The sequence below is a fragment of the Desmodus rotundus genome, chromosome 5 (assembly GCF_022682495.2).
Source record: "Desmodus rotundus isolate HL8 chromosome 5, HLdesRot8A.1, whole genome shotgun sequence".
NCBI lineage: Eukaryota > Metazoa > Chordata > Mammalia > Chiroptera > Phyllostomidae > Desmodus > Desmodus rotundus.
The window spans coordinates 150948857-150975677 of NC_071391.1; the positions used below are offsets into that span (position 1 = coordinate 150948857).

Sequence of the window (26821 nt, forward strand, 5' to 3'; positions counted from 1 at the left end):
GCGTTAAACTCTTCTCTGGTTTGCCACAGGTGGCAACGCAGCCTCAAACAATGACCCTGAGATGGATGGGGAGGACGGGGTGTCCTTCATCAGTCCCCTGGGCGTCCTGTATACCCCGGCTTTGAAAGGTACCCTCTGCCAGGTGCAGAACCGTCTTCCTTAGGCCAGGTCTTCCACCCAGCTTCCCCCTCAGAGCTGCCGAGGACATAAAGGCCTGACTGTGGGTCGCGGGCAGACAAGGCTGCCGGGTACTCATCTCACCTAGTTTTCTGGGAGTCAGGAGGTGTGGCCTGATGTGGACAGAGGCAGAAGACCGACCACCAGGCAGGCCGGTCCTAGAACGTGCAGCAGGCCCAGGGTCTGTACCAACTTAAGGGCCAGGCGAGCGGACCCCCCTACCCACCTCCACCAGTGCACACACACATCTGAACTCCACTCCCCGGTGCACCGGGGACTCTCCCACACAGAGCAGTGCTGCGGAGGCTGTGGGACATGGGAACAGGGACTAGCGGACCCACACTGACCGGCTGGAGAGAGATGCAGGGGCTGGGCGGGCTGCAGGGCGGCCTCCGCTGGCCCCGCCCAGGGCTAACCCTCCATCCTCGTCCACAGTGATGGAAGGCCACGGGGAGGTGAATATTAAGCACTACCTGAACTGCAGCCACTGCGAGGTAGACGAGTGCCACATGGACCCTGACAGCCACAAGGTCATCTGCTTCTGTGAGCACGGGACGGTGCTGGCTGAGGACGGTGTGTCTTGCATTGGTAAGGGGGTGGGGGCGGGGCCCAGAGATTGAGCCTCCGCTGGTTTCCATGGTTCTGGAGACGCTGGATGCAGTTCTGTAAACTTCCTGACCGCCCCGCCCCATCGTCCGCCCCGGTGTGGATCCTCTGACAGCCAGGCAGAGAGGCCTGAGTGTGAGGGACAGTCACGGCTCCCGAAGGATCCCGACGTCATCTAGCCCCACCCCGATGCAGAGCGTGAACCCTCACACCCCCACCCACAGGCCATGCTGCCTCCACGGGGACACCCCGAGTTCCAGGGACCCAGATACTTCTAAGGCATGTGCTTCCTCCAGACCGCCCCCTTCAGCTCCCACCCTGCCGGTCCCCACTGGCAACAGCCCGTCAAGAATGTCCTCCTCCTGCACGTCTTCTGCAGGTTAAATGACCCTTGAATTTCGATCCTTCACGTGGGACACAGCTTAATGTCTCCTCTCCATGCTGGTGCCCCACGCCTGCAGATGTTTCCAATGTCCCTTCTGAAACATGGTGTCTGGACCAGGCACGATTCTGCCGTGTGGTTGATGTCACTGTGGCGCCTGGAAGCCCCCCTCCCGAGGCCACAGGAAGTAACTCAGCCTCAGAGTGTCCCTGACGGGCACCCTCTGTAGTTGGGTCAGACCAAGTTCATTGCCACCTACAGCCCCAAATATCTTCTACAGCCACTGCTGGCTCACCTTTTACCCCCAGCCCATCGTCATGCCGTGGATATTTTGGATTAATGTCCAGAATTGTACATCTAGGCCTGTTCTGTGCTTCCTTCACCCGAAGTCACTCTGAAGGCTGTAAAGCAGGATAAACCTGCTTTATGCCCCAGGTCCTCTGAAAAGAAGGGTGGACGAGATTTCCAGGCATGAGAGGGGCAGGCAGCCTTTGTCCTGGCCGGGGAGGGCATTTCTGACTCGGGTCAGCTCAAAGGAGAGCCAGTGCAGTCACTGGTGTCTTGGGGGGAACCTGTCTTCCAGTGTCGCCCACCCCAGAGCCCCACCTGCCGCTCTCGCTGGTCCTCTCCATTGTGACCTCGGCACTCGTGGCCGCCCTCGTCCTGGCGTTCTCTGGCATCATGGTCGGTGAGTGTGCCCCAGCCCTGGGGCTTCCCGGGGAGGCAGGAGGGCAGATCTGGCAGAGCAGGGCAGCGCCTCGGGCTCTGCCATGGACCCTGAGTGTCCCTCTGCGTGGGTGGTGGCTGGGGCAGCCCAGGCCCCCAGCACAGCTGTGAGTCCCTAGGAGCCCCTGATCCTGAACCTCAGCCCCGTAAATAATTTCCTGTCTGCCCTCAGACCGGGGGGTGGGGAGCACTCTGCAGAGGTGGACACCAGAGCTCAATCTCAGCCCCGTCCCCAGATGTCACTTCCAGGTCCCATCAGACACTGGCTTCAGCAGGCTGCAGCCAGGCTCCTACTTCTGGAAACACCCAGGGCAGGTGGGCAGGGATGTGAAGGAAGGCAGAGGGAAAGGCTCCAGGTGGCACTTTCAGACCAGCCTCCTCGGGGGAGAGAGACCCCATAGGTGGCCATGGAGATGGCAGCACGTGTAATTCCCACAGGTGCATCCTTCAAAGGGACAGGATGATAAGAGCAAACATGTGTTGCACAGTTGCTACATGCCAGGCGGTTTACACATGTTAGTTCACCGAGGAGGGGAGGCAGCTGAGCGCACAGCAACTGACCGATTCACTTGCCCTGGCCCAGAGCTGGTGAGGCTGGGCTTTAAAGGCAGAATTCCCCCTGTGAATCACAGTTTCCAGCTGCCTCCCCTGGAGTGTGCCTACAGAGTGCTCTCCCATGTGTGACAACAGAGATAATGGTCCCTTGGGATGGTCGAGCTCTTTAGAATTTTTCAAAACCATTTCATACTGGTGAGTTTATTTTATTGAGACGACCCTAGGCAGTGGGGCCTGGGGGGGCTTAGGGGACAGGGCAGGAGTTACTTTCCCTGCTTACAGAGGAGGCTGGGGGCCAAAGAGGTCACATGACCCGGCCAGCATCACTCCACCTGCCTGTAAGTAACAAAGGTGAAGTTAGAGCGCAGGCCCTCAGGCACCAGCTCAGGGCCCTGTCCACTCTGGCCGTTCTCCAACTACAGGAAGCATGAGTGAGTGACCCAGAGCCCCCGCTGCTCTCAACTCCGCTGCCATGTGTGCCCCCCTCTCCCCACAAAGGCCAGGCACCTCAGAGACACCAAGCAGGCTGGTTCTGGAGACGTGGGACGCCTCTGAGGGCCAGCTCGGCTCCAGAACGTCCCAAGAGCCCCACTGGGCCGTCTTTTGACTGCATGGCCTTCGAGGCTTTTTGCTCAACCCTCAGCCTCCTGCACGCGGGGCCAGACTCTCAGCACCGTCTGATGGTCCTCCCAGCCTCCCCCAGCTCACTCCCCACTTCCCCTCAGAGCCATTTTCCAAAATCCTGTCTTGGGTCTGCTTCTCAGCGGACCCAAAGTAATGTGTCTCTGCCCCTGTATGACCCAGTAAAATCTTTTCCATTTATGTGATTTTAATCTTTATATTTACTTTAAATAATCTTTTGATTAAAAGTGCACTTTCACATCTATAATCATTTTGTTAACATTACTAAGTGTGGTGGAAGGGTTTTGATCTCAGAGGAGGGGATAGAGGTCCAGGAAGGCTTCCTGGAGGGGGTGGCCTGTGCCAGACTTCAAGGGCCAGGCTGCCTGGGCCAGGCCACACTGAGGCTGACTTCCTCCCGTCTGCAGTGTACCGCCGGAAGCACCAGGAGCTGCAAGCAATGCAGATGGAGCTGCAGAGCCCTGAGTACAAGCTGAGCAAGCTCCGCACCTCGACCATCATGACGGACTACAACCCCAACTACTGCTTTGCCGGCAAGACCTCCTCCATCAGCGACCTGAAGGAGGTACCTCGGAAAAACATCACCCTCCTTCGGTGAGTGCCCTGCCATGTTCTAGGGAAGGGGGCGTTCCGGGGGCCTGCATGTCATCCCAGCACCACGATTTCTCTAGCCACAGGAGGCTAGCCCAGCCCCACCCTCCCAGAGGGAGACAGGTTCATGTTCAAGGCCATTTGGGGGGTATTTAATTGCTTAACACCCTGTGTACTCACAGGGTTTGCACAATGGGAGGACAACGAGTTGGGAGGAACCAGGACTCTCCTCAAAACCCACACAGGTGCCCCCTCCCTGAGCTGTCATGGCTCCTCCCTCCTCCTGATGGAGCAAAGAGCACCCTGTGCCTGTCTGCCCCTCACCAAGTGCTCCCCACCAAAGTATATGCAGAGATCTGTCCCACCCTCCCTCCCTGGGCAGTGTAAGCCTCCAGGCCAAGACCTCCCCTGTGTCCCTGACCAATGTCAGGGACTCGAAGTTCTACCATTGTCACAAGTCCCGAGTTGGAACACCTCTTGCCAGTTTTCAGATGAATCCATGGAGGTCAGGATGGAGCGGCAAAGCCAGGCTGAGGGTGTGACTCCTGCACTGAAGCCCCCGGCCTGCGTGGGCAGCCACTCAGTGTGCACGACCCCTTTCACAGCCGGCCTGCCTCTGCCTCATCGTGCTTTCTTCTCCTTTGCGCAGGGGTCTGGGCCATGGTGCGTTTGGGGAGGTGTATGAAGGTCAGGTGTCTGGAATGCCCAGCGACCCGAGCCCCCTGCAAGTGGCTGTAAAGGTAAGAGGGGCTCCCTCGAAGACCCGACCGGGGCCAGTGCTCACTGCCGCCACTCACGGCCTCCTCCCCTCTGTGCCAGACGCTGCCTGAGGTGTGCTCCGAGCAGGACGAGCTGGACTTCCTCATGGAGGCCCTGATCATCAGGTAGTCCCGCAGACACGCCCTGGGCCCCGCCTGGGCTGGCTCCGCACGCCTCTCCCTCTCCGGCTGGAGAGTCCCCCAGATTCTTAGCTTGCCTTACCAGGGTGGAGCAGCCCCTCGTGGTTATCTCAGAAAAAAATCTCTGACCTAACCATTCAGTTCATACCCCTCTGCCTTCAACCAGCATCCCTGTGCCATCCTTCATTCTCTTTCCCTTCTTCTTAAGCACAGAGCGTGCTAGTGTTTGACGTGGAAGATATAACCTCCCTCCGGTGACTCCACTGCCAGACCTTTCACCGGTCCTGCTCTCACAAATCGTGCCCCCAACGTGAGGGGGAGCTGTCCCACCTCGGCCCATGCAGGAGGCCTGGATTCCTTCAACCGGTGGCTCTGGGGCCCCTAACTGGAACCTCAGTATCCAGGGCTCTGACCACAGATCACTTTAAGGAGGACGCAGGGGTTTGACCTTGAGATCTGGCTGGGTTCATGGACTCCTGTGGCACTGGGGAGCCTCACACATCCTGACAGGGTCGGGCAGCCTGGGGTCTCCCCTTGGTGGAGGCGAAGGAAGAAGGGAAGGAAGCAGGGCAGTGTGTGGTATGCCTGTGGTGTCCAGAGCCACAGGGGGACAAACAGCGGGCCCCCTACCTTGCTTGGAAAATAACTCCTGTTATGATTATACATGTAATACGTGATTACTGAATGAAATTGGAAAGTAGAAGATTATAGAAGAAGACCCAAATCACTCTATCACACTGCTTGGCAAAACCATTCTATTCCAACTCCTCATGGGTGTGCCCGTGTGCAGATTCCGGGCCCCGCTGCCCTGTGTGTCCTAGCAGCAACACGTTAACAAGAAAACCCAAATCCCTGGGCCTCCGGGAGGAATCCACGGTGGGATGGATATGCCCCTCTTTCTTCTCAGTCTTTCACACAACACCCCCTGGCGGGTCCTCCAGCTTCTGCCTCGGAGGGCTCAGATGTGCAACCCAGCAGGCAGTCCACGCACTGGTCTCTGAAAATGACACTGGGTGCTCTCCTGTCTCCCCACCCACTTCCTCGCCCAGGTGTCTGTGCAGGGTCCTCCCACCTCCAGCCAGACACTCTCCTGCAGACTGAGCTCCTGCCAGGCCTGCCCCCTGGTTCTTCCACCTGCTCAGTGACGAGACAATTCTCAGCTTACGTTCAGCATGGGACCCCTGCTACCGTCTGCAGAATGCATTTACCTAACGTGTCTGCTGAAAACATAAAGTTATATGCTGCTTTCCCCACTTAAGATTTTCCCAGACTCAGCTCAGTTACATTTGCTTCCTCCCCTGTGCTCTGCAGCAAATTCAATCACCAGAACATCGTGCGCTGTATTGGAGTGAGTCTTCAAGCCCTGCCCCGGTTTATCCTGCTGGAGCTCATGGCAGGAGGGGACCTCAAGTCGTTCCTCCGGGAGACTCGCCCTCGCCCGGTGAGTGAGAACCGGTCTGTCCCTGGCGCTTGTGCCAAGGAACAGAGTGGGGTGGGAGGAGCAAGAGTGGGCAGCCTGGGGAGCAGCTGCAGTGAGGGGCAGGGAGTCAGCCCCTGGGCCCAGATCTGGGGAGATGGCCAGGAGAGAATGCACAAAATGTGGACAGTGGCCGTGGCAGCTCATGCAAGCCTTGTGCAATGGGTTCTCCAGCCTGAGTCCATTTTTATGGCCAGCTGACCATGGAAAACCAAACTAGGGACAAGCACAGAGAGGGACGTTTATGCCAACTAGGTCACTTACCCAGACAGCCGACATGGGGTGAGTCTATCTGTATCCACTTGTTCTGACCCCACTGTCACTTCTCAAATGGAAACATCCAACTTTGTAGTTTTACTATCAGAATAACATGCTAAAAATGTTTAGGAAGGTGCTGTGTGTGTTAAAGCTGGAGGGCTGGAGCTGGGACAGTGGAGAGACCTGCATGGATCCAGGAGTGCCACACCCCAGCCCGGCCTGGCCATTTGGCAGCCACGTGGCTTAGGGCAGACTACCCAATCCAGCCTCAGTGTCTGCAGCGTGAAGTCCGAGGGCTGCACTGGAACATCTTAGGCATGGTTCTGAATTATAAAACGCAGCACACTGGGAAGCCACCCGCTCCTGCTATTGCCAGGCTCTTCGGGAGGCCCTGGGTGCCAGGGACCGGAGCAGACCCCGGAGTCCGGACCTGGCTTCCTGGAGTTGCCACTGGACTGTGAGGACTACAGAGAAGACTTACACCCTCCCCACCCCCAGGAAAACAGAGGAAGACTGACAGACACCTGCTATGGAAAGCCCAGAGCTGAACATTCTGCTCTCAGAGACTCCGGGTGTCAGCAGAAACCTTGAAAGGTCACATCTGCTCCAATCCCCACCTCCGGCCAGGCTCCAGTTAGAATATCTTAGTCTGGGAGACCCATCTTGACATTTAAGCATCCCATCTAACTCCTTGAAACGATGAGTGTGCGTGTGCTCCCGAGCATGCCTGGCAGGGGGATATGGGGGAAAGAAACATGGACCCACTTTGTAACAGTCCCCATCAGCTTCCTCCTTTCTCCAAACCACTGAGTGAACAGCACAGGTCTTTCACGGAGGAGAAGACCATGGCTCAGAGACAGTGAGGGACTCGCCAGGGCCACACAGGACGTGGAAGAGCTGGGAGGAGTTGGGACCCAGAACTCAAGGCTTATGACTCCTGACACAGTGTTTTTTCCAACCCACTGTGCCCTTTTCCCAATGACCCTCTTGGGGATGCCACAGACGGCCACAGCGAGGCTAGGTCGTGGTAGCAGCTCCCCAGAGGGTTAGAGAACTGGGCCTGTGTGGACTCTGAGCACCATGAAACCCAGCGTAGTTGGGCGGGGTCTGGTCAACCACAGAATGTGATTGGAGTCAGCAGCGGGGGCTCATCTCAGTGAATCCTACCTGCGCTGAAGGAGGGAGGGACAGCTAATGGATATCGAGGCTGGAGAAATATGGGGGGCGGGGCAGGGCAGGGAGTTGGTCCGCCAGGCTGTGGAACTCACTGAATTCAAAGGCCTGAATTCCACCTGGCTCATTTGTTTGAACCCCCTAGGCTGTCAGGGCCAACGTGATGACCTACGGTGTGTGGGTTCTTGTCTGGGCACTCAGAAGCAGACAAGGTCTCTACCCTCCCTTCCCCCCCTCCCCAGAGCTCAGAGGTTCCATGGACTTGCGGGATCCAAGCACCCCCGAGGTTGTGTAAGGGGCTCCGGCTTCAGACAGCAAATGGACAGACATGAGTGGCTGGCAGATTACAGACGCAAGGGACAGAAAGCACGCCCAGGCTAACCACGTTGGGCGTGGCGATGAAATTCACTGGTAACCGATGAAAATGCCACTTGGTCCTGGGACTCCATCTTTTCCAGAAGACAGATCCTTTGAAATGTCAAAAACAATGTTTTTGCAGACCGTTTTTTCTCCACAAATGTTTATTGAGGCTTTATTACGTGCCAGACACGGGCTAATCAGTCTTTTAGGAGCTGCCGAGTCCATTGATAATGACAAAGGCCATTAAGAAGTCAGGGATCTCTTCACTCACGGTGTCATTCGTCATCCCCCAGTGTCCCTGTGTGTGTGTGGGACATGGTGACATCCATGGGGAGTGGCTCTGGCACGTGCTTAGTGAGGGGGGGGGGGGGGGGGCTCTTTGGAGCCCAGAGGTCGCCGTGTACAGGGAAGCTCTGATTTGGACTAGTGCTCAGGTTTGGGTCTTTGGCTCTGGTCCTGTAACCCCAGTGCTGGCTCCAACTGCGTGAAGGGGCCTTGACGCCCTTGAAAAGCCGGCCCTGTGGGGAGCTGGGAAGAGGGGGGCCCACCGGCCTCAACTTCCCATCACTCTTCAAAAGACTTTTTGCCACTTTCATATGTTGCGTTCCCTGTCTGCATCTGCTTCTCCCTCCATCTTTCCCCTTCGCTCTTTGCTGCATCAATCTTAAATACGTCACCGTTCTGTTTTCCACTTGGTGTAACAGTCCCTGCCCCATGTCCTGTGGTTCTTCCTCTCCAAATGACTCAGGAGAAGCTCCTTCAGGAAAGACTAGCTATCAATATTACTCTGTTTTTTATTAGCATATATCATCCTTTGGGAACAGCCCCTCAGAAGCTGTGACGAAGAAATCACCCCACTTCACTGGCCCTGTTTTCTCACCTGTAAAGTGGGAGACTGGTCTAAAGGGTGTCCCCAAAAGGGACACCAGTGCTTGCGGTGCCCATACTCACACGCTTACTCGTGAGGATTCCATGGCCAAAGGCCATGACAGCCCCCTCATTGGTCCTCTGTGGGCATTACCGTGTAGTGAAGACCCTGGCAATTCCTGTGACAGAGAACCCACTGGACCCAGGCGTTCCCATGCCTCTTTGATCGAGTTCCACCCCACAGCCCACTTTGAGAAACAGGGGACAAGATCCTCTCTGAGAGTACTGGACGGGGCATGAGCATAACCTCCACGGCCTGAGGTTGCCAAAGGAAGGGCCACACTCAGGAGCAGACTGGGGGGAAGCCCTGATTCGAACCCTGCCTTTGCCCTGGATGGATACAACAGCACTGAGCATGCTGGCTGTGCTCTGCACGGCTAGTGTGAGTGTCCACTTTGCCACACCGTGCACATCTCCCTGACCACACACACACCCCTCACCAGTGGGTCATTTCTCTCCCTTGGGTGCCAACTATCTGCTTCTGTGCAGAGTGATTAGCGGAGCAGTTAATTTGCTCTGAGCAGCCACAGACAGAGAGCCCAGATAAACCTGGCCCGCGGGTTAATGCCTGGGAAGATTTAGTCCCTGCAGTGTGCCAGGCTCACGGAGCATTTGAGACATCAAAGGCACTGCCGTCCTGAGTGATGGGGGACAGAGACACTCAGGGGAAGCCAGGAGTTTGGTCAGAACAGAAAGCATCTTCCTGAAGAAAGAAAAGATGTTTCCAATTCTAGAACAACATGGATGAATGTTTTCCTCAGAAATATATTTACTTTCCCTTTTCCCAGGACATGGGGACGGTCTCCCTCATGGTACCCAGTATTTCCGACCGAACAAGGCCCCTGGAGAGACCCAAAGCTCGGACCTTGCGGCCCTCCACACTGCAGCCCCGCCCATAACCACAGGGCCCTTCAGGGAGCATTCCCGCTGTGCCCTGTCTGTGTGCCCTCCCAGCAATACGGCGAGGCCGAATGCCACGCCACTGTCGCAGATGGGGATACTGTGGCTTGGAAACTGACACAGCAATTAGCCCCAGGTCATACAGCCAGCGAGGGACAAGGAGGAATGAAGGCCAGGCTTAAAACTGCCCCGTGATTTTTTAATGAGCAGCCGGCTGGGACCCCAGGGGGACAGCCAGTCCAGGCTTGGCCCCTTGCGATCGCTTGAAGCTAGTGTTTCATATCTTCTCTCCCCGAGAGCTTCTCACCAGTGGGTCATTTCTGTGTCGCCACAGAACCAGCCCTCCTCCCTGGCCATGCTGGACCTTCTGCACGTGGCTCGGGACATTGCCTGTGGCTGCCAGTACTTAGAGGAAAACCACTTCATCCACCGGTGAGTCACGGGCCCTGCCCCTCCCCCCGACTTCAGCTGGCTTCCTTCCATGTCTCAGGGTCCCAACCTCCCCCCGTGGAGCACACAGTCCTGGGTCCTCTCCAGTGTGGGTTCAGCTTCATCTTTATGATGACTACTTACTGTATCAGGGCTTCACTTGCCCCGTATGTAAAGTGGGTGCCATCAAATGCCCACCCTGTGCTGAAGGCCTTGATGAGCTAGCTGTTCTTGACCTCCTGTGGGCGCCTCCCCCCCACCCCCCACCCCCCGCCTGCGTCTTGCAGTGAATCCTCCAAGTCCCGTAGCACTTTAACAGTTCCTCTTCTCAGAAAACTGAGCTCCTTGCGGGAAGTTAAAAGAGCTCATGTCTTCACTACGGGTGCTCGAAGGCAAGGACCTGTTTTATTCATCTTCGTATCCCTGGCATATAGTGAGGCACAAGAAATGTTTGTTGAATAAATTAATTTTTTCCTAAAATGCCCTGCAATGAGCATGATGATTATTTGACTTACTTCTACCTTCATTTCCTCCGCTGCACACGATCCTCATGTTCTGGTGGTGTCTGGGCTGAGACCTCCAGTCTGCGCTGTAGACACCCCAGGTTACACAGAATTCTTTCCACGTGGGCGTGGGGGGCTCTCTCAGCTGACAGCTCCATTCCAAAGCTCTTCCCAATGAGTTCCCTCTAGTTTAGGAAGTCACAGCCTGGTGAGTTAACAATTACGTGTTAACTCGCATCTTCAAAGAGGATGGGGCTGTTCCTAACCATTAGAATACGCATGTGCAAAGTAGAAAATGAGAGATGCTGCATGAGGTCACACATAGAAAAGCCGTAGGTAGACAAGAAGCTATGCTTTCTCCTAATAAAAATGGAGGAATTAAAAGTCAAGGAGCACACTCACCTAGGTGCCCAAAGGCATTCCCAAAACAAGGCAGTGACCTCTCACGCTGGCTGATCCATTTACAGTCTCTTCACTGTTCAGCCTTCTGTTCTTCCTTGAGTCTAAGCCTTTCCTGGTGGAAATAACAGGAGCAGAGCAGGAGCTAGGGCCCAGCCTCTATGTTCTCATCCAAAGCTATACCTTCTGCTCCGAATCACGGCCAGTCCTGCCATTGCTATTCTCGCCCTCTCTCTCTGTTGTGCCCAGAACTTTCCATGCATCTCAGCTCTGGGCTTTACTGGCGCTCACATCTGACAAGGTTGTGCTCTTTGTGGAATTCGTCCTTGGTTACAGCCACCTTTGCCTCTGCATCTATGTCCTTTACGTCTGGACTCATGGGAGAGGAACCTGTGCAGTCACCTTGGTGACTTCAGATATCTCCCTTTGCTTCTCCCGAGGTCACTTCTTTTTCCTCTCCTCCCCGGGCTAGTCACCGAGCATACAGATCCACTGGCTGACGGATCATATCCATCTTTCCTCTGGTGTTGTCAAGTGTGCCTCCCTAGAGCCGTGATACATTGGACCACATCCAATGCTCTGTTATTAGAGATGATAAGATAACAGGATCACATTCTCTCAAGATTTCTATCGCCACCATATCTATAAATAGTCACTGAAGGTCAGAATTTGATCCCAGAGAAATAGTTTGCTGCTGCTTTTATCCTTTTTTGAGAAATGAAATTGTCAAAGATAAATCAAGAATGTATCAGATGATCTGCTTTATAAGCAAACGGCGACTTCTAACAGAAATTGACCATCTCAATCCAAGCTTTTCTCCTGGGGTGATTGGCATGAGGAAAGCATCTTTCGCATCATCTAACTGGCCAGGAGGTCCGTGGCCCACTCCCACAGAAAAGTACTACCTCTGCTTCTCTCTCCCCGACCCTGTGTCTGCCTCATGGCTCTCAGGCTTCCAGCAAGTGCACCTCCTGAATCCGGAGCCTACCAGGTCCACACACTCCCATTTTTTCTACTAGGTCTATTTCCTTTGGTTATTGTTTATTACCATGTCAAGAATGATATGTCATTCTACCAACTCTTGGTGTGCTCTGTGACATTCTATTTACTTTCTTGCCATTGAATTCAAGATGACTTTTTTAAGCAACCTTTCCCTACACAACCGCATCAAGACCTAGCTGGAGCCATAAATATAGTTCCTGGTCTACATTGCTGTATTTCTCTTGAGAAGTAATGGCTATATATCCCACTATTTTTCTTCCATTTGATGTCACGCCTGTTACGCTTCTATAGTTTTATTAGGGCACTTTATGCACCATTGCTCCTCAAAATTCAACATAAACCTCTGGATGTGGCCAACGGCATTAACAACATCCATCTCCCTCCCTGGCCCCTTGTTCTTGTGCTCTAAGCCATAACCTTCAATCCAGGTCCTACTTTTTAAATACTATCCAGTTGTTTATTTTCCATGTCTTTCTTGACCAAAGAGCCAGACCTTCACGAAACCAGTCAAAAATATGAAAACGCCACCTGTGGCCCCAAGTGCTACCACCTTTTTTCCTGTCCTGAACTTTAATATCACTAGAGATGGCTGTACCCTGCATCCCCACATGCATGTCAAGAGCGAGTGAGCAGGCAGGCAGGGAGCGGGAGTGGCTGAGTCTTGGGCAGTTTCTGATCGTGCCTTACAGGCAGGTTGCAGGCAGACAGGCCATCAGAGCAGGACCACGGGGACGACACGGTAACTTCACAACTTGACAGAAGCCATTCTTCAGCCACTTAGCTGTGAGGCTGACAGCTTAACAAAGACTTTAGATAAAATCACGGATGCAAGCCATAAGGGCTTATAAAAGAAGAAAACTATAGCCCTGACTAGTGTGGCCCAGTGGGTTGGACATTGTCCCACGCAGCGAAAGATCACCAGTTCAATCCCCAGTCAGGGCACATGCCTGGGTTGTGGGTCAGGTCCCCAGTTGGGGGGGGGGCATGGGAGAGGCAACCGATCGGTGTCTCTCTCACATGTCGATGTTTCTCTCTCTCCCTTTCTCCCTTCTATACCTTCTCTCTAAATATAAATATGTAAAATGTTTTAAAAAGAAAACTATAAACATTTGGAAATACTTTACCCTACTTGAACTTGATGTAAGGGAAGCTCTGCTAAACCAAGCGGCAGTCTGTGCAAACAATAGCCTAAGGACAAATGGCATCTCTTATGTCCCTGTGTTATCTGCTTTTAGCTTAATTTGTTTAATAAAATGAAGATAATAATAGCCTCCTCTACCCCATAGGGTTGTTGTGCGAATTAGATATGAAGCACTTAGAACAATACTTAGTACACAGTAAAAGGCCAATAAATTCTAGTTTCTATTATAGTTATTTTCATGTTATTATCCTATTAAACATTTTCAATCATCTCCCTAATCATTTCCCACTGCCCTGTTAGTTCTGAGGCCTAGAATTGGCATAGCTATTTCTTTTATGCCACAGTATGATATATTAAAGGAAATGTAGAGCAGAAGATGAAAGTGTTTGAACTTCAGATTAGAGGTGAAAGTCCTGGCGATAAATATGTTTACTTTCCCAGGGACAAAATAAGGAAATAGATTTGTCTCTCTCTTTTTTTTACTTCCCAGGGACATTGCTGCCAGGAACTGCCTCCTAACCTGTCCAGGCCCTGGAAGAGTGGCCAAGATCGGAGACTTCGGGATGGCCCGAGACATCTACAGGTGCGTAAGGACAGCCATCGCCCCTCACAGCCCATCCCCTCAAGAGAATGGGACATGGCTGATTATGCCCGAAATCATCTCTGGCACCTTGTCAACTTGCCACCTAAAATTTCACTAAGTTCCTTTTCAGAATATGGGAAACCTTAAATAGTGCCCATGCCCAGCGAGCCTAAATCTAGGATCACACTGCCTGTCGTAACTGACACCAAGTTCTTAAGTAAGTCGTCTCTCTGGTTCCAGCGCTCTTACCCTAACCCATGCTGAGACACGGAATAACTTGGATACATGATACGGGAAACATTTCTAAGTAAACTGAATGGCCTTAGCTTCCCCCACGCTGGGCAATAGTGCCCAGAGCTGACAGGTACAGGGCCCAGCTCACTGGCCATCGTTACCAAGAGACTCAGAAGTACAGCCCCAAAGCCTGTAGGTACTTAGCCCGATATCATTTCTTTTTCCCTGTAATAGTCTCAAGGCTACCTATAGAAAGTAAAATAACCCTGGCTGGTGTGGCTCAGTGGATTGAGTGCCAGCCTGTAAACCAAAGGGTCTACTGGTTCAATTCCCAGTCAGGGGACATGCCTAGATTGCAGGCCAGGTCCCCAGTAGGGGGCATGTGTAAGGCAACCACACATTGATGTTTCTCTCCTTCTTTCTCCCTCCCTTCCCCTATCTCTAAAAGTAAATAAATAAAATCTTTTTAAAAAATATTTTTAAAAAATACTTCTATTGCACTTTGCGTCACATTACCTCGTCTAATTATTTACAACAGTTACTTGCTCCCTGAGCCGAGCAGCTCACTCACAATCACAGATCACACCTTCCCCAATCCGGGGACAGAGAGAGATGGTCACATAGAGGTTTCACTATTCCGAGAGCAAGAGAGACCCCCGAAGGCCTCCGTCAGAACTGGCACCCACCTCCGGCTGGAGGATGCTGGCACCGTCCTGGACCCACAGGGGAGCAGCACCTGGAAGATGATGAGTTAGGGAGGACCCTGACCACAGTCACCTACCACTGGTCTCTGCCATGGTACCTTCTTTACTGCCCACAGTCTCAGGTCCTTCCCCTCCTTCCTCAGGGAACCCCGGGAGTGGCTGTGGCTGACCACAAACACTGCCGCGTGACTTAGCCGGCCCTTCCTCTCCACCCTCAGCTCTGGCAGCTCTCCAACTCCAGGCTTCACCATCCCAACCTCTCCACAGCACCCCCATTCCCACATGCACTGTGAGATTTCCACAGTCAGGAATGGGCCTCCAGGAGAGCTTCTTCACCCCTTAGCCCCATCAGCCCCCCAAAGCACTCCTGAGCCCCGCCTGAAGCAGGAATCGATTCTTCCTCTGGGTCGGGAGCTTCCTGCGCACTGACGTGATTACAAGCAGTGTCCTGTACTGCAGTCCTCACTTCTGTTTCTGCCACTGAAGTGTATGTGCCTAGAACACATCTGTGTGCTCACCACATGGCACAGCACCTGATGCATTCTGAATACTCGGTTCGTGTTTGTTGAAGTAGCTATTGAATGGAGGCAGCTGGCCCTGGCTGGAGAGCACAATGCGGGGGGCGGAGCCGGTGGCAAAGGTGCAGGAAGCGATGTATTAGTGTTTGTCAGTGAGCGGCAGTCATGACATCACATGACGTGACAAAACGAGCACAGGATCGCAGGCCTCCAAAGCCCCCTCTGACCCGTGCTCTCCTGCGGGGCCGTGGCACTCCCTGTGCCTGGAGCATCTGGTGGGCGCCTGTGTTGCACTAAGCGCTCCACGAGTGCGGGGAGGGAGCCGAAGCTAGTAAGACGCGAGCCCTGCCCTCAGTGCTCCCATTTTGGGCCTTGCATTACTGTGGATCATCAGGAACAGGCTGCACTTACAAGGCTGGAGTGATGTTATTCTTGGTGAGTTCTCATAACTGAAACCCAACAGGGGAATCCAAGCACCCTCCCGCAGGTATTTCACTCATTGCATAGGTCTTTCCTCACACCTCCAGTGGGCAGTTTGCCTCTGACTCAGAGACACAAAATCCTTCACCAAATGACCCTGTGCCCTTGCTCTCCTCCTGAACCACACGGCCCTCGTTAGTGTCAGTCCTTCAATGGGTGGGCCTTGTTGCCACTTTCTCAGCTGCCTGCAGCTGCTGCACTGAGCCGGCTCCAGAACCAAGTTCCCTTCCTCTCCTCCCCCACAGAGCCAGCTACTACCGGAAGGGGGGCTGTGCCATGCTGCCGGTGAAGTGGATGCCACCAGAGGCCTTCATGGAAGGAATATTTACATCTAAAACAGACACGTGGTGAGTCTCTCTGCTGCCCTCCTCCAGGTCTCCCCCTGGGCCTTAAGGGGGTGACCCCACCCTCTCAGCAGGGAGGCCCTGGTCAGGGGAAGGGTCAGAGAGGCATCAACAAGCCTGCAGCACCAGGGCAGCCCTCAAAGGCAGCTGATTCTGAATCCTCAGGAAGGCTCATTAAGACAGGGTACTGGACCCCACCCTGGGGGTTTAAGATTCAGGCTGAGAATCTTCATTTCTTACAAGTTCCCAGGTGAGGCTGATATGCGGCTAGGGGACACCCACCCACCGAGAGCCTGTGTGATTTCTCTTCTTTCTTTTTTTTTTTTCCTTATACACAACAAAGTTGATTTATTCCAGGAGTGCAACATTAAGATTAGAAGATTGAGCGTTGAGGTTCTCCACTTTAACAGAATAAAGGAGAAAAGGGGGGAAGCACTGGAGGGCTGCTGGCCATGGGGTGAGACCTGTTCTACAGCTAAAAATAAGTTTGGGAAACACTGTCTGTACCTTAGCTCCCCAGAACTTACTTGTCCAGGGTGACTGCAGGGCGTGCTCCCTGCCTGGCGCCTCCCATCCCCCCGCCCTCCTGGCACCGCTCAGCTGCTGCTGTCGCTCCACATACAAGTGAGCCCGCGCAGCACCGCGCTCAGAGTCTGGCAGAGTTCACTTAGCATGGCGCCCTCCAGGTTCATCTGCATTGTCGCAAGAGGCAGGATTTCCTTCTCTTTAAGGCTGAAAATATCCATTTTATATATAATATATATGGATGAATTGTGAAAGGTGGTGTGTGTGGTTATATATACACACATGTATTGAATGTATGTATGAGTATATATTAATCTAGACAGCTAGTTATTAATTTTAATAATTATATTAATTAATCAAAAGGAAAAATATATACACACATCACCTTTTCTTTTCTAAAGATTTTATTTATTTTATTTTTAGAGAGGGGGATGGGAGGAAGAAAGAGAGGGACAGAAACACCCCTGTGTGGATGCCTCTCGTGCACCCCCTACTAGGGACCTGGATTTGTGTCCTGGCTGGGAATCGAACTGAAGACCCTTTGGTTCGCAGGCTGACCCTCAATCCACTGGGCCGCATCACCCTTTCTTTAGCCAGTCACCCACTGACTGAACTTAGGTTGTTTTTGTGTCTCGACTGCTGTGAATAACACTGCAGCGAGCAGGGCGTGCAGCCATCTCTTTGAAACACTAATTCCTTTTCTTGGATAGGTACCCAGAAGGGGGACTGCTAGGTCCTAAGGTAGTTCTAGCTTTCCCTTCAGCTTATCCTAACCCAGCGGTTATCAAAGTGAGGCCCGTGTTCAGCAGCATCAGCCTCACCTGGGAACGAGTTAGAAACAAAGTCTGAGCCCCCACCGCAGGCTAATGAAACAGAAACTCTACAGGTAAGCCCAGCGCTGGTGGTTTTAACAAGCCCTCCAGGTGATTCCTTTGTGCACCTTCGTGAGAGCGCCACCACCTGCCCTCTGCAGGCGCGGAGAGGAATTGAGGTAATTCAGTGTTTGTTTTGAACACAGGCCAAGCCTGCAGCCCAGCGATTCTAGTTCCAAGTTAGAGAGGATGATGCAAATGGATGCGGACCCCGAGGCTCCTCTGCAACACTGTTCGCAATAGAGAAAAGCTAACACAGCCTAGCTACCCTCACGTAGGGAAGAAAAAATAAATAAACTGTGGTTTACTCACTCGTATATCATGGGAAACAATTCCGCGGTATAAAAGAACACACTTCCCCCACATATATCAACACGGATTAATCTCAAAAAGTGTATGGGGAGGGGGGTTGGTGACGCAAGTTCCAAAAAGGAGCAGGATGTGAAGTATGCAATACACATAATTTTAAAATACACAAATTAAGTCTATACTATAGAAACTTTATCGTTTATTGTTTCACACGTAAAAAACAAACAAACACGGGAAGAATGTGTGCTAACTTCAGCGGAGGGAAGAACAGAGGGTGGGGCTTATCTGTATCGATTTTATTTTTTCAAAAAGAAATAAATAAGGCAAAGCATTAACATCTAGTTACACCGGTATCTATCGGTTTTCCTTTTAAAGTTCAGATGGTTTTATAAAATGCTTTACAAACAAATAAGTCACATAACTCCAGATACTAATAAGGGCTATGGAAGCAAAAAAAAAAAAAAAAAAGCGGAGGATGAAGTGTGTGTGCGGTTGGGGGCCAGAGGAGGGAAGCTGCCCCAACGTGGGCTCTGGGGAGGGCTCTATGGAGGAGGGGCCACGCCAGCACCCAAGGACAGCAAGGCACACGTGGGCAGATCTGCGAGAAGCGCTCTCCAGGCTGAGAGTCTGCGAGACGAAAACAAATCTTAAGGGCTGGAGCCAGTGAGCACAGGGCCAGCGGGAGTGGAGTCGGCAGGGGCAGATAGGCGCCCTAGGGCCCAGGTGAGGGCGTGTGGGTTTTATTCTGAGCACATGGGATGCCACTAAAGAACTAGAAGCAAGAGTGTGACATGATCTCAGAAAAAAAAGTCACTTGCTGCCACCGAAAACAGAATGGAGTAGGACAGGTGAAGAGGGGAAGGCATTAGGAAAACACCGCACATTTCTATAAAAGAGAAGAGAGGGGCCAGGCCTAGCGGTCTCAGCGGAGGCCGTGAAAAGCGCTTAGATTACCCCCTGCCTTGGGAGTAGTTACGTACTTAGCTGACTGCGGAAAGCTGGCTGCGGGAGGGGTGGGAAAGACTGGGATCCAGGCAACGCCTAAGCTGACGGCTATCGCCAATACCGGGCAGGTGGTGCCTCGGGGCTGCACGAGGGAGCGGGAGCGGGTAGGGGCGCAGAAAGAACGCTCAGCGCCGCTGTCTGACGCGTCTTGGGCAGCGCCCGCTATCGGCCGGGGTGACTCACTGCGAAGTCAAGCGAGAGCTCGGCCCCGACTTTCTCAGTGTTAGTATTCTTCTGATCGCGTCATTTCGTTAGAATTACCCTAGAATTTACTGGGATATTCTAATCTTAAATTCAGGGAATTTATCCTAAGCAAACTGCCCTTTTGAAAAATGCACAAAGATGTTCATCACAGTATTTTAAATATTTTAAAAACTGAAAACGACGTGGAAATGACAGAACAAAATATGGCAAAATGACTCAGTGGACTGTTTTTTAGCCGTTAAAATTTTACATCTGTGTCTGTGTGTGTGTGTGTCCATGAGTGTCTCCGTGTGACCATGTGCGTGCACACCGGTGTGTCTTGTACCCACACCCACACCTCCTGTCCTGTGTGCAGGTCCTTTGGAGTGCTGCTGTGGGAAATATTCTCCCTTGGATACATGCCATACCCTAGCAAAAGCAACCAGGAAGTTCTGGAGTTCGTCACCAGCGGAGGACGGATGGACCCCCCTAAGAACTGCCCTGGGCCTGTGTACGACTCTTCTAGGAACATTTTTAGAAGTTACTAAGCACAGCTCTCCTTTTCCAAAAAAATTCTGCAGCCACCTATGGGTTTTTAAGATGACAGGGCAGATGGCTGACCTCACTGAATGTGCCCCAAGATAGGAATGGGTCTGTGACTCCGAGGAGAAGGGTTAGTCTCCCAAAGCAATGTCACGCCCGAAAAGGCATCCTTTGTCTGCCTCAGAGCTATGGACCCACCAAGCTCACACTCCTCAAGGAATTTGTGTCCTGGCCGCCACCCCTCCGGCCCAGCACCGTTGTACTGGAGTGCCCTAAGTACAGGGTGGGGCGAAAGAAGTGGTTCACCTGTGCACAACTGTGGGCCTACTTTGGCCCCACCCTGAGTTTCCACTCCCTGCCCTTTCCGCTGTCCTGTCTGTCACCCCTCACCTGCTACTCACAAGCAAGGAAGGTGGGTGATATGGTTAGAATGTTCCTCTCCAGAGGTGGCTTTGTTCAGAAATGGAATGGGCCCATAGTTAATGGGCCCAGCAGGGCTGTGTAGATGAGCTTCTGTAGCACACCTTTCCTACCTGGCACGATTCCTTAGCCCATCAGCAGAGGGCAGCAGATGCCAACCACACAGGACCTAGATGAGTTGCTACCCTCCGAGAGAGCGCCACCCCCACCCCCATCCCAGTTAGAAAAGTGCTGGGAGAAAAAATGGATTTTTCATCCTTGCTTCTCCTGATGTCAATGAACGTGCTCGTTTTCTTTTAGATACAGGATAATGACCCAGTGCTGGCAACATCAGCCCGAAGACAGGCCCCACTTCGCCATCATTTTGGAGAGGATCGAATACTGCACTCAGGTACCAACATTTCCCCTTGGGGCAGCATTTACGTGGAAAAGTATTAAAGATGGAAAACACGAAATGTGAAATAAAAGTTAAACCAGCTAGAAAGTGTCAGTTATGATCAGGAGAATGAATGTTAATTATCTATAAAGTAAAATGATTTGTTTCTCAGTTTCCGCATTTTGTAATAAATACCAGTAACTGCCACCTCCTTCACCAGCCTGTGACACAGCCGCAGAAGCACAGTAAAGTATGGAATCGAGTCAATTCACAAGGATGACTGAACCCCCACTGGGCACCTAGTGTTCTGTGAAACAAAACTGGAGCTTCAAAGGAGTATGGAAAACACCTGCCCTTGAATAGTTGCTAGCCTGGCTCGTGAAATAATTAACAGTATATAATAGTTAAATTGTACATCTAATGACATATGTTAGAGGGATTAAAGGAAGGGGCGGGTCAGAACAGTCTGGAGAAATTTACCATCACCAACAGCATTAGTGCAGCATCTGTAATACATGAGCCACTGCCCATGAATTTCATTCAAGCCTGTTGGGGTACATGAAGTATCCCCATTTTCTAGATGAGGAGGGGAGGCTCCCAGCACTCCCACTGGCCAGGGAAGATCCCTCTTCTCCCCCATTTCCAGCAGATGACTAGTCCTCCTACCTCCTCTGCACCCACACCTGTCTTACCACCTGCCCCCCAGGGTCAGTGGAGGTGCTGTCTTTCCCGCCCTTGAAGGCGAACCCTCCACCTGCACCGCCAGCTGCCCCTCGGGCTTTCATTCTGCTGTTACCTCCGCTATATTCTGCCAGGATATGTAATTGTGGAGAATATTGTGGGAGTCGGCCAACCACTCTCTCCCTAAATCCCCTCATCTGAGCTGTGACAAAAGATGTATCCATTTTCAAGATGGAACAGTCATCTCCTAGCCTCACGAATCCATCCTCCAGCTGCACTGAGTAGGTGGACCGGCATTTATCTAGATGGGCTTCATTGATCCAGGTATTTGGGGTTCTTTCAGAAACCCTGATATTCAGTGGCAGTTTAGGTTATCATGTTGTAATGCTAATGGAATACACCACTTAAATGCAGGGTCGGGCAACAGTAGGTTTACAGCTGTGAGAACACAACACGGTTTATTATTCTATTGTTACGCTGATTACTGAGTTGGTTTCCATACAAACAACTGTAAACCTGCTTTTGCCCACCTTGTAGATACACTTCGGAGTAAACTTCCTCCAAAGTACATACTATCCCTCTTACAACCAGGCAGCTCCATAGGAGCACATTCGGAATCACTCACCGTAGACATTAGTAACTAACAGGAAAGGAGCTGAAACATAAAAGAGAATCAGAAGGTAGTTGTTTCTTATTCTTAAACTCTTTACTGATTAATACACTTCTGTTAAACTGCAGTAATAGTTTTCCCAATTTGCATAAAATAGTAAAGAATTCAACTTCCCCAAATTTACATTTCCTTCCACAAATTCTCCTGGAACCTCTGGCCACTGCTCTTGCTTTTCTGTATTACAAACTAGGGCTAGGACGTCCATCCAGCACAAAGCTGGGCGTGGGAGTGGTTTTCCTCACGGTGCTCCAGTGTGTCTGGGGTGTCACGAAAGGCCTCATCAAATCCAGGCGAGTTGCAGAACCACAGCATTGAGACAGCTGACGTGTAGTGATATGATGGCACAACACAGAAAAAGCTATAACCTCGCATAACAACCCATCCAAATATGAGAAAAATGGGAGGTAATACGGAAGAGAACAAGAGATGGCCCTTGGAAGCCAACACAGGATGGGTGTCTCTCTCCTCCCCTCCCCTCCCCTCCCCTCCCCTCCCCTCCTGGCCCCTGGCCACCATCACACACACACACACACACACACATGCGCACACACACACCCCCCTGGGGTGAAACACGTAGTTTTCTTTTTAGTTGTCAAGATTTTATTGGGAAATGACTGGAATAATTTTTTAATCTAATTTATAGTTTGGGTTTTTTTTTTTTAAGTCCACTAATCTGCAAGATTTGCCCAATAGCGGTGGGTGCAGCGCCTTTCCTGCCCCTACCCCTGCCCCAGGCGGCTGGGTGCTTCCCAGCACCCTGCACGCACTTGTCACAGAGCATATTCTCGAGCTCTTCGAGGATGAGGTGACTTCCCACTGGTTTCTCACTCCCCAGTGCCCATAAATGAATGTATTCCCCATGAACAGGGAACGTTCCTCATCTGTGAAGTCTGGATGAGATCATCGCTCAGGTGTCTTCCCGACCCAACATTTTGGGTCTGTGATTGAGTTTTAATCGGTTCATTTCTCCCACCGGTAGGATCCAGACGTGATCAACACCGCCCTGCCCGTGGAATATGGCCCACTCGTGGAAGAGGAGGAGAAAGTGCCCATGAGGCCCAAAGACCCCGAGGGAATCCCTCCTCTCCTCGTGGCTCCCCCACCAGCTAAAGGGGAGGACCGGCAGGACCCCGCCGCCCCGCCGCCTCCGCCTTCCACGTCCTCCGGCAAAGCCGCGAAGAGGCCCACAGCGCCGGAGGCCCCCGTTGGAGTCCCTCGGGGGCCAGCTGTGGGAGGGGGCCACGTTAACATGGCATTCGCGCAGTCCAACCCGCCGCCGGAGCTGCACAAAGTGCAGAGATCCAGGAACAAGCCAACCAGCCTGTGGAACCCAACCTACGGCTCGTGGTTCGCAGAGAAACCTGCGAGGAAGAACGAGCCTCCCGCAAAGAAGGACGAGCCCGCGAGCGGGCTCCCGGGGCGGCAGGGCGGCCGTGCGGTGCCCCCGAACACTGCGGCCGGCGCGGCCCCCAATGCCGCCCTGCTGCTGGAGCCCTCCTCGCTGACCGCGCGCGTGAAGGAGGTGCCCCTGTTCAGGCTGCGCCACTTCCCGTGTGGGAACGTCAACTACGGCTACCAGCAGCAGGGCTTGCCCCTGGAGGCCGCCGCCCCCGCGACCGGGCACTACGGGGACGCGGTTCTGAAAAGCCCACCCGGGCCCTGAGCCCGCGGGCACTCGCTGCTTTTCCGTGGGAACCTGAGCCCACCACGCGGGGACAGGTCCCGAAGAGCCCCTCCCCAGACCAGAGACCAAATGTCACTTTTCATTTTGTGCCAACTTGTTTTGGAGTGCCACACAAAAGACGCTGTGTTCGCAAAATGCTTTGGAAAGGTGTCGAGCGTGGGCTCGCCCCACTCTTTCAAAAGAAGAAAACATTGGCCAGACGAGTGAGAAACGCAAGGTTCTGGCGCGCGGTCGGTCCCCAGTGGCTGCGCGCCCCGCTCCCCGCGCGGTCGGAATTGGCTGCTCGCGTGTCTCACACTCGGACCCACTGTGCTCCCTCGCCTGGTCCGTGCAGACTGGGACCCCACGAGTGGAAATGGAGGTGACGTTCCCGCGAGTGGAAACAGAGGCGACGTTTGCGATGAGTCAGCAGAGGGAGAGACGTCGTCCTTCACTCGGAAAACTCATGGAACTGAACGTCACACGTTAGGTGACATTTAGACGCCTTCGGTAATGCCGATCCACCCACGATCGTGGAAATGTGACCCGCGACGGTAGCACAGAGAAAACACGTATGTCCTCGTCTGAATGAAGCGCAGACACGCGCGGCGCTTTGAGGATGAGAAGGCCCCAGGACAGACCCAGAGATTCAAAAGCACCCTATCAATATACCTCATGCCTTAAGAGAAACTCGCCAACAGACCGTGAACATCTGAGTGTGAGGTTTCCTACGGGATAGAAAACTGAAGATTTAAAGCAATTAGTGATTTTAACACTTTCCCCTAATTAAAATAAACTGATCATTTGAGAATACAAATTTGAAGCAGCAGCGGTACACCGAAGCATAGAAACATACCCCTTCATGGGCATGATGTCAACCCGTCTTAGGCCCCAGCCGTCTCACGATTTCAGTCACCAAAGCCCCCAGACCGAAGTTTCTACTCGCAGGGACAGAGGGTCCCTGGAGCCGCAGGCCCGCGGCCAACCCTTCCTTCCAGCCTTCGCGTCTTCCCGCCCCTAACCGCGTGAGCCCAGCGCACCGAGCAGACACGAGTTTGCTGGGACACACATGGCATAATTAGTACAGCTATCGAATGCAGATTCAAACCAAGAGTTTTTCCTCTGGGGGGCAATGAGGAGAGGAATTAAGGGACATTGGGAATGCTGAGGTCGACAGCGACATGTTCTGAACGTGGCTTTCGCAGATGACGTTTATTTCCACAAAAACAAATTGGGGATCAATTAAACGTCTCGTGTGCACTTGTGCAATGATGCTTTACTTTACCAGTGAGTTTTCATTTCATTCTTTCTTTCCGCTTTGCCTCCACTCGCTCGCCCTGGCAGTAGCCGTGCCAAAGCATCGCTTCGGGAGGAACGTATTTATTACTTGCCGGATTCGAAGCATTCCCAAGCGAAAGGACTGTATGTATATATACCTTTCCCCGACCTCCGCAGTCTCACCAAAACCCAAAGCTTCACTGTGGATGTGGGAAAGCCATTCTGCTCCAAACAACACAAGACAGTGTCCACGCCTCCTGTGCGGACCCCCCTTCCGCGGCGCAGGTCTGCACCCTGCAGATGCTCTGGCCCCCGCCTCCTCACCTGCTTAATGTAACAGACTCATCTCTAAATAAGCATATCAGGAAAGTGTTGGCTCATACCAGGCACAAAAGTAAATAGTCTAATTATATAAACATTAATCTAATTCATAAACCACCTGAAGGGGCCCAAGGACCACACTTAGAGAAACATTTTCCTAAAGGATGATGGCAGATGTCAAAAACTGAGGTGAATTTCATTTCATATTTGTAACACCAGTAACCGATTAAACAGGGAGCATGCTACATAGTTCAACAGCTGACTCTTTATTGTTATTAATGGGGGGTGGGCACCTTATCCCTTTCTCTCCTTAAAAACTAGAAATAATCATATTTTCAGGTTGTGCCTTACCATAATTTCTGTGTCAAGTTCAAAGACAGTCAAGTCTTAAAAGCCGGTGTACACAGATAAGCAAACAGCTCCACACAGTGACACGATGCCCTCGAGACGTTTCATTCACCTCGCTGTGGCCTCGGTGCCGCACGGCGCTCAGCTGGACCACTAGCCACTCACTACTGCTCCAGCTACTCATACAGATACCGTGGCTTCTCCTCTTAACTACGATAGAAAGTTCCACCTAGAACGTGAACAGGCACAAGTAAAGTGTGCAGAAACCATGTCAATTAAACCGTAAACTAGAATAATTATTTCTACTCCATGTCTACAAAGAAGCTCATCAAAAGTTCACAGCCCTTCCTTTGGGACAATGGCAGTTTGTGAAGAAGTACCAGTTAATTCAATGTGGCGCCTCAAAATTAGACCAAATCAAACTAGCAGAAGTCACCCTTATTTTTTTAAAGAGTATAATCTACTTAGTAGTCAAAGGGCTGGATTCTCTTCTCCCAGGTAGGGTGGGATTCTGGCTCTCCTCAGGTCACGGGGCTGCCTGGGCCTCCATGTGTCTCCGTAAGTAAAACAAGGACAGTCACTCCCTTTCTCACGGGCCTTGGGGAGACTATAAACCGCTGAAAGCACAAGCATCTCCCCCCTCAGGCCCCCCACCCCCCTCCCCCAGCTCTTGAATTCCTAAGTGATTTGGGGTGGGGGTGGGAAAAACTGCAAAAGCCAAAGTGTCTATGCTCGCCCCCCACCCTTGACCACCACAGCTCAGTGGGGGTTCCTGTCCCTGTCCCCTCCGGCGTCCCTGGCTCATGTGTGACTTCATCTGTCACTTGTTTAATGGTGGTAGCAAGAACCTTATCAGAACCAAGTCATTTTTGGCTCAAAGGATGAACGTAAAACTTAGAATTAAGTGTTGTAAATAAGCATCACAGAAAGGAAGATGTTCAAGCGACCTGAGTAATCCTTTTTGCTTTTTCAAGTTTCTGGCATCTCCATATAATACTTGGTAACCCTGTAGTGGTGAGGTATGATGCAACCGTAGATGATTTTTATTCCATTAAGACATTCTAAGTGATCAGGCCATTTCAACAGATTTCCTCCAGTACTGGAAGGACTAAAATTCATGAGCTCTGTAGACCTAAACCAGATGCATGTGAATTCAGACTACTCTGCATAACAGGCGCCCACGACAAGATTCCTAAAATTGTCTGGAGTGAGTGCATTGTCAACCTGTCTTTAGCTGGTGAGTTTTTAAACGGGTCCCCAAAGAACATACAATTGGACTTCGCTAATTTCATTGCAGCAGATGGCTCCCCGTGCCCTGCGAACACCCAAAACAAAACCCAGCATCCCTGTAGTTCTCCACTAAATGCCTAAAATGAGAGAGATAATTGCTGAGAACAAATAGTAAGGCTTCTCTGTTAAAATTCTATTTTCATTTGGTATCCCAAGTAGGTGTGTTTAATATCTAATGCAATGCTCACATACAAAGCTATTTTTAGCTCTTGTTTAACAACTTTAAAACACTGGAGAAGCTCAGAGTAAGAATAGACTAGTACCTACATCTGAGAGGTGGGCGGAACATGAACCAAAACCACCAAACGGAAGCAGTGCCTTTCCTAT

The 26821-nt window shown here is 52.1% G+C and overlaps 1 protein-coding gene across 1 annotated transcript in view; it reads left to right on the forward strand.

Moving 5' to 3' along the window:
- The window catches only part of ALK (ALK receptor tyrosine kinase), a 630248-nt gene extending 606991 nt beyond the window's left edge, over positions 1-23257 (forward strand). The window contains exons 17-29 of the mRNA XM_053924484.1: positions 30-128; positions 613-765; positions 1749-1853; positions 3496-3682; positions 4329-4419; positions 4499-4563; positions 5890-6019; positions 10008-10105; positions 13638-13730; positions 15912-16013; positions 19281-19415; positions 20168-20258; positions 22574-23257. Coding sequence (XP_053780459.1) covers positions 30-128; positions 613-765; positions 1749-1853; positions 3496-3682; positions 4329-4419; positions 4499-4563; positions 5890-6019; positions 10008-10105; positions 13638-13730; positions 15912-16013; positions 19281-19415; positions 20168-20258; positions 22574-23257 — 2033 coding nt within the window. The remainder of the gene's footprint in view (positions 1-29; positions 129-612; positions 766-1748; positions 1854-3495; positions 3683-4328; positions 4420-4498; positions 4564-5889; positions 6020-10007; positions 10106-13637; positions 13731-15911; positions 16014-19280; positions 19416-20167; positions 20259-22573) is intronic.
- The last annotated feature ends 3564 nt before the right edge of the window (positions 23258-26821 follow it).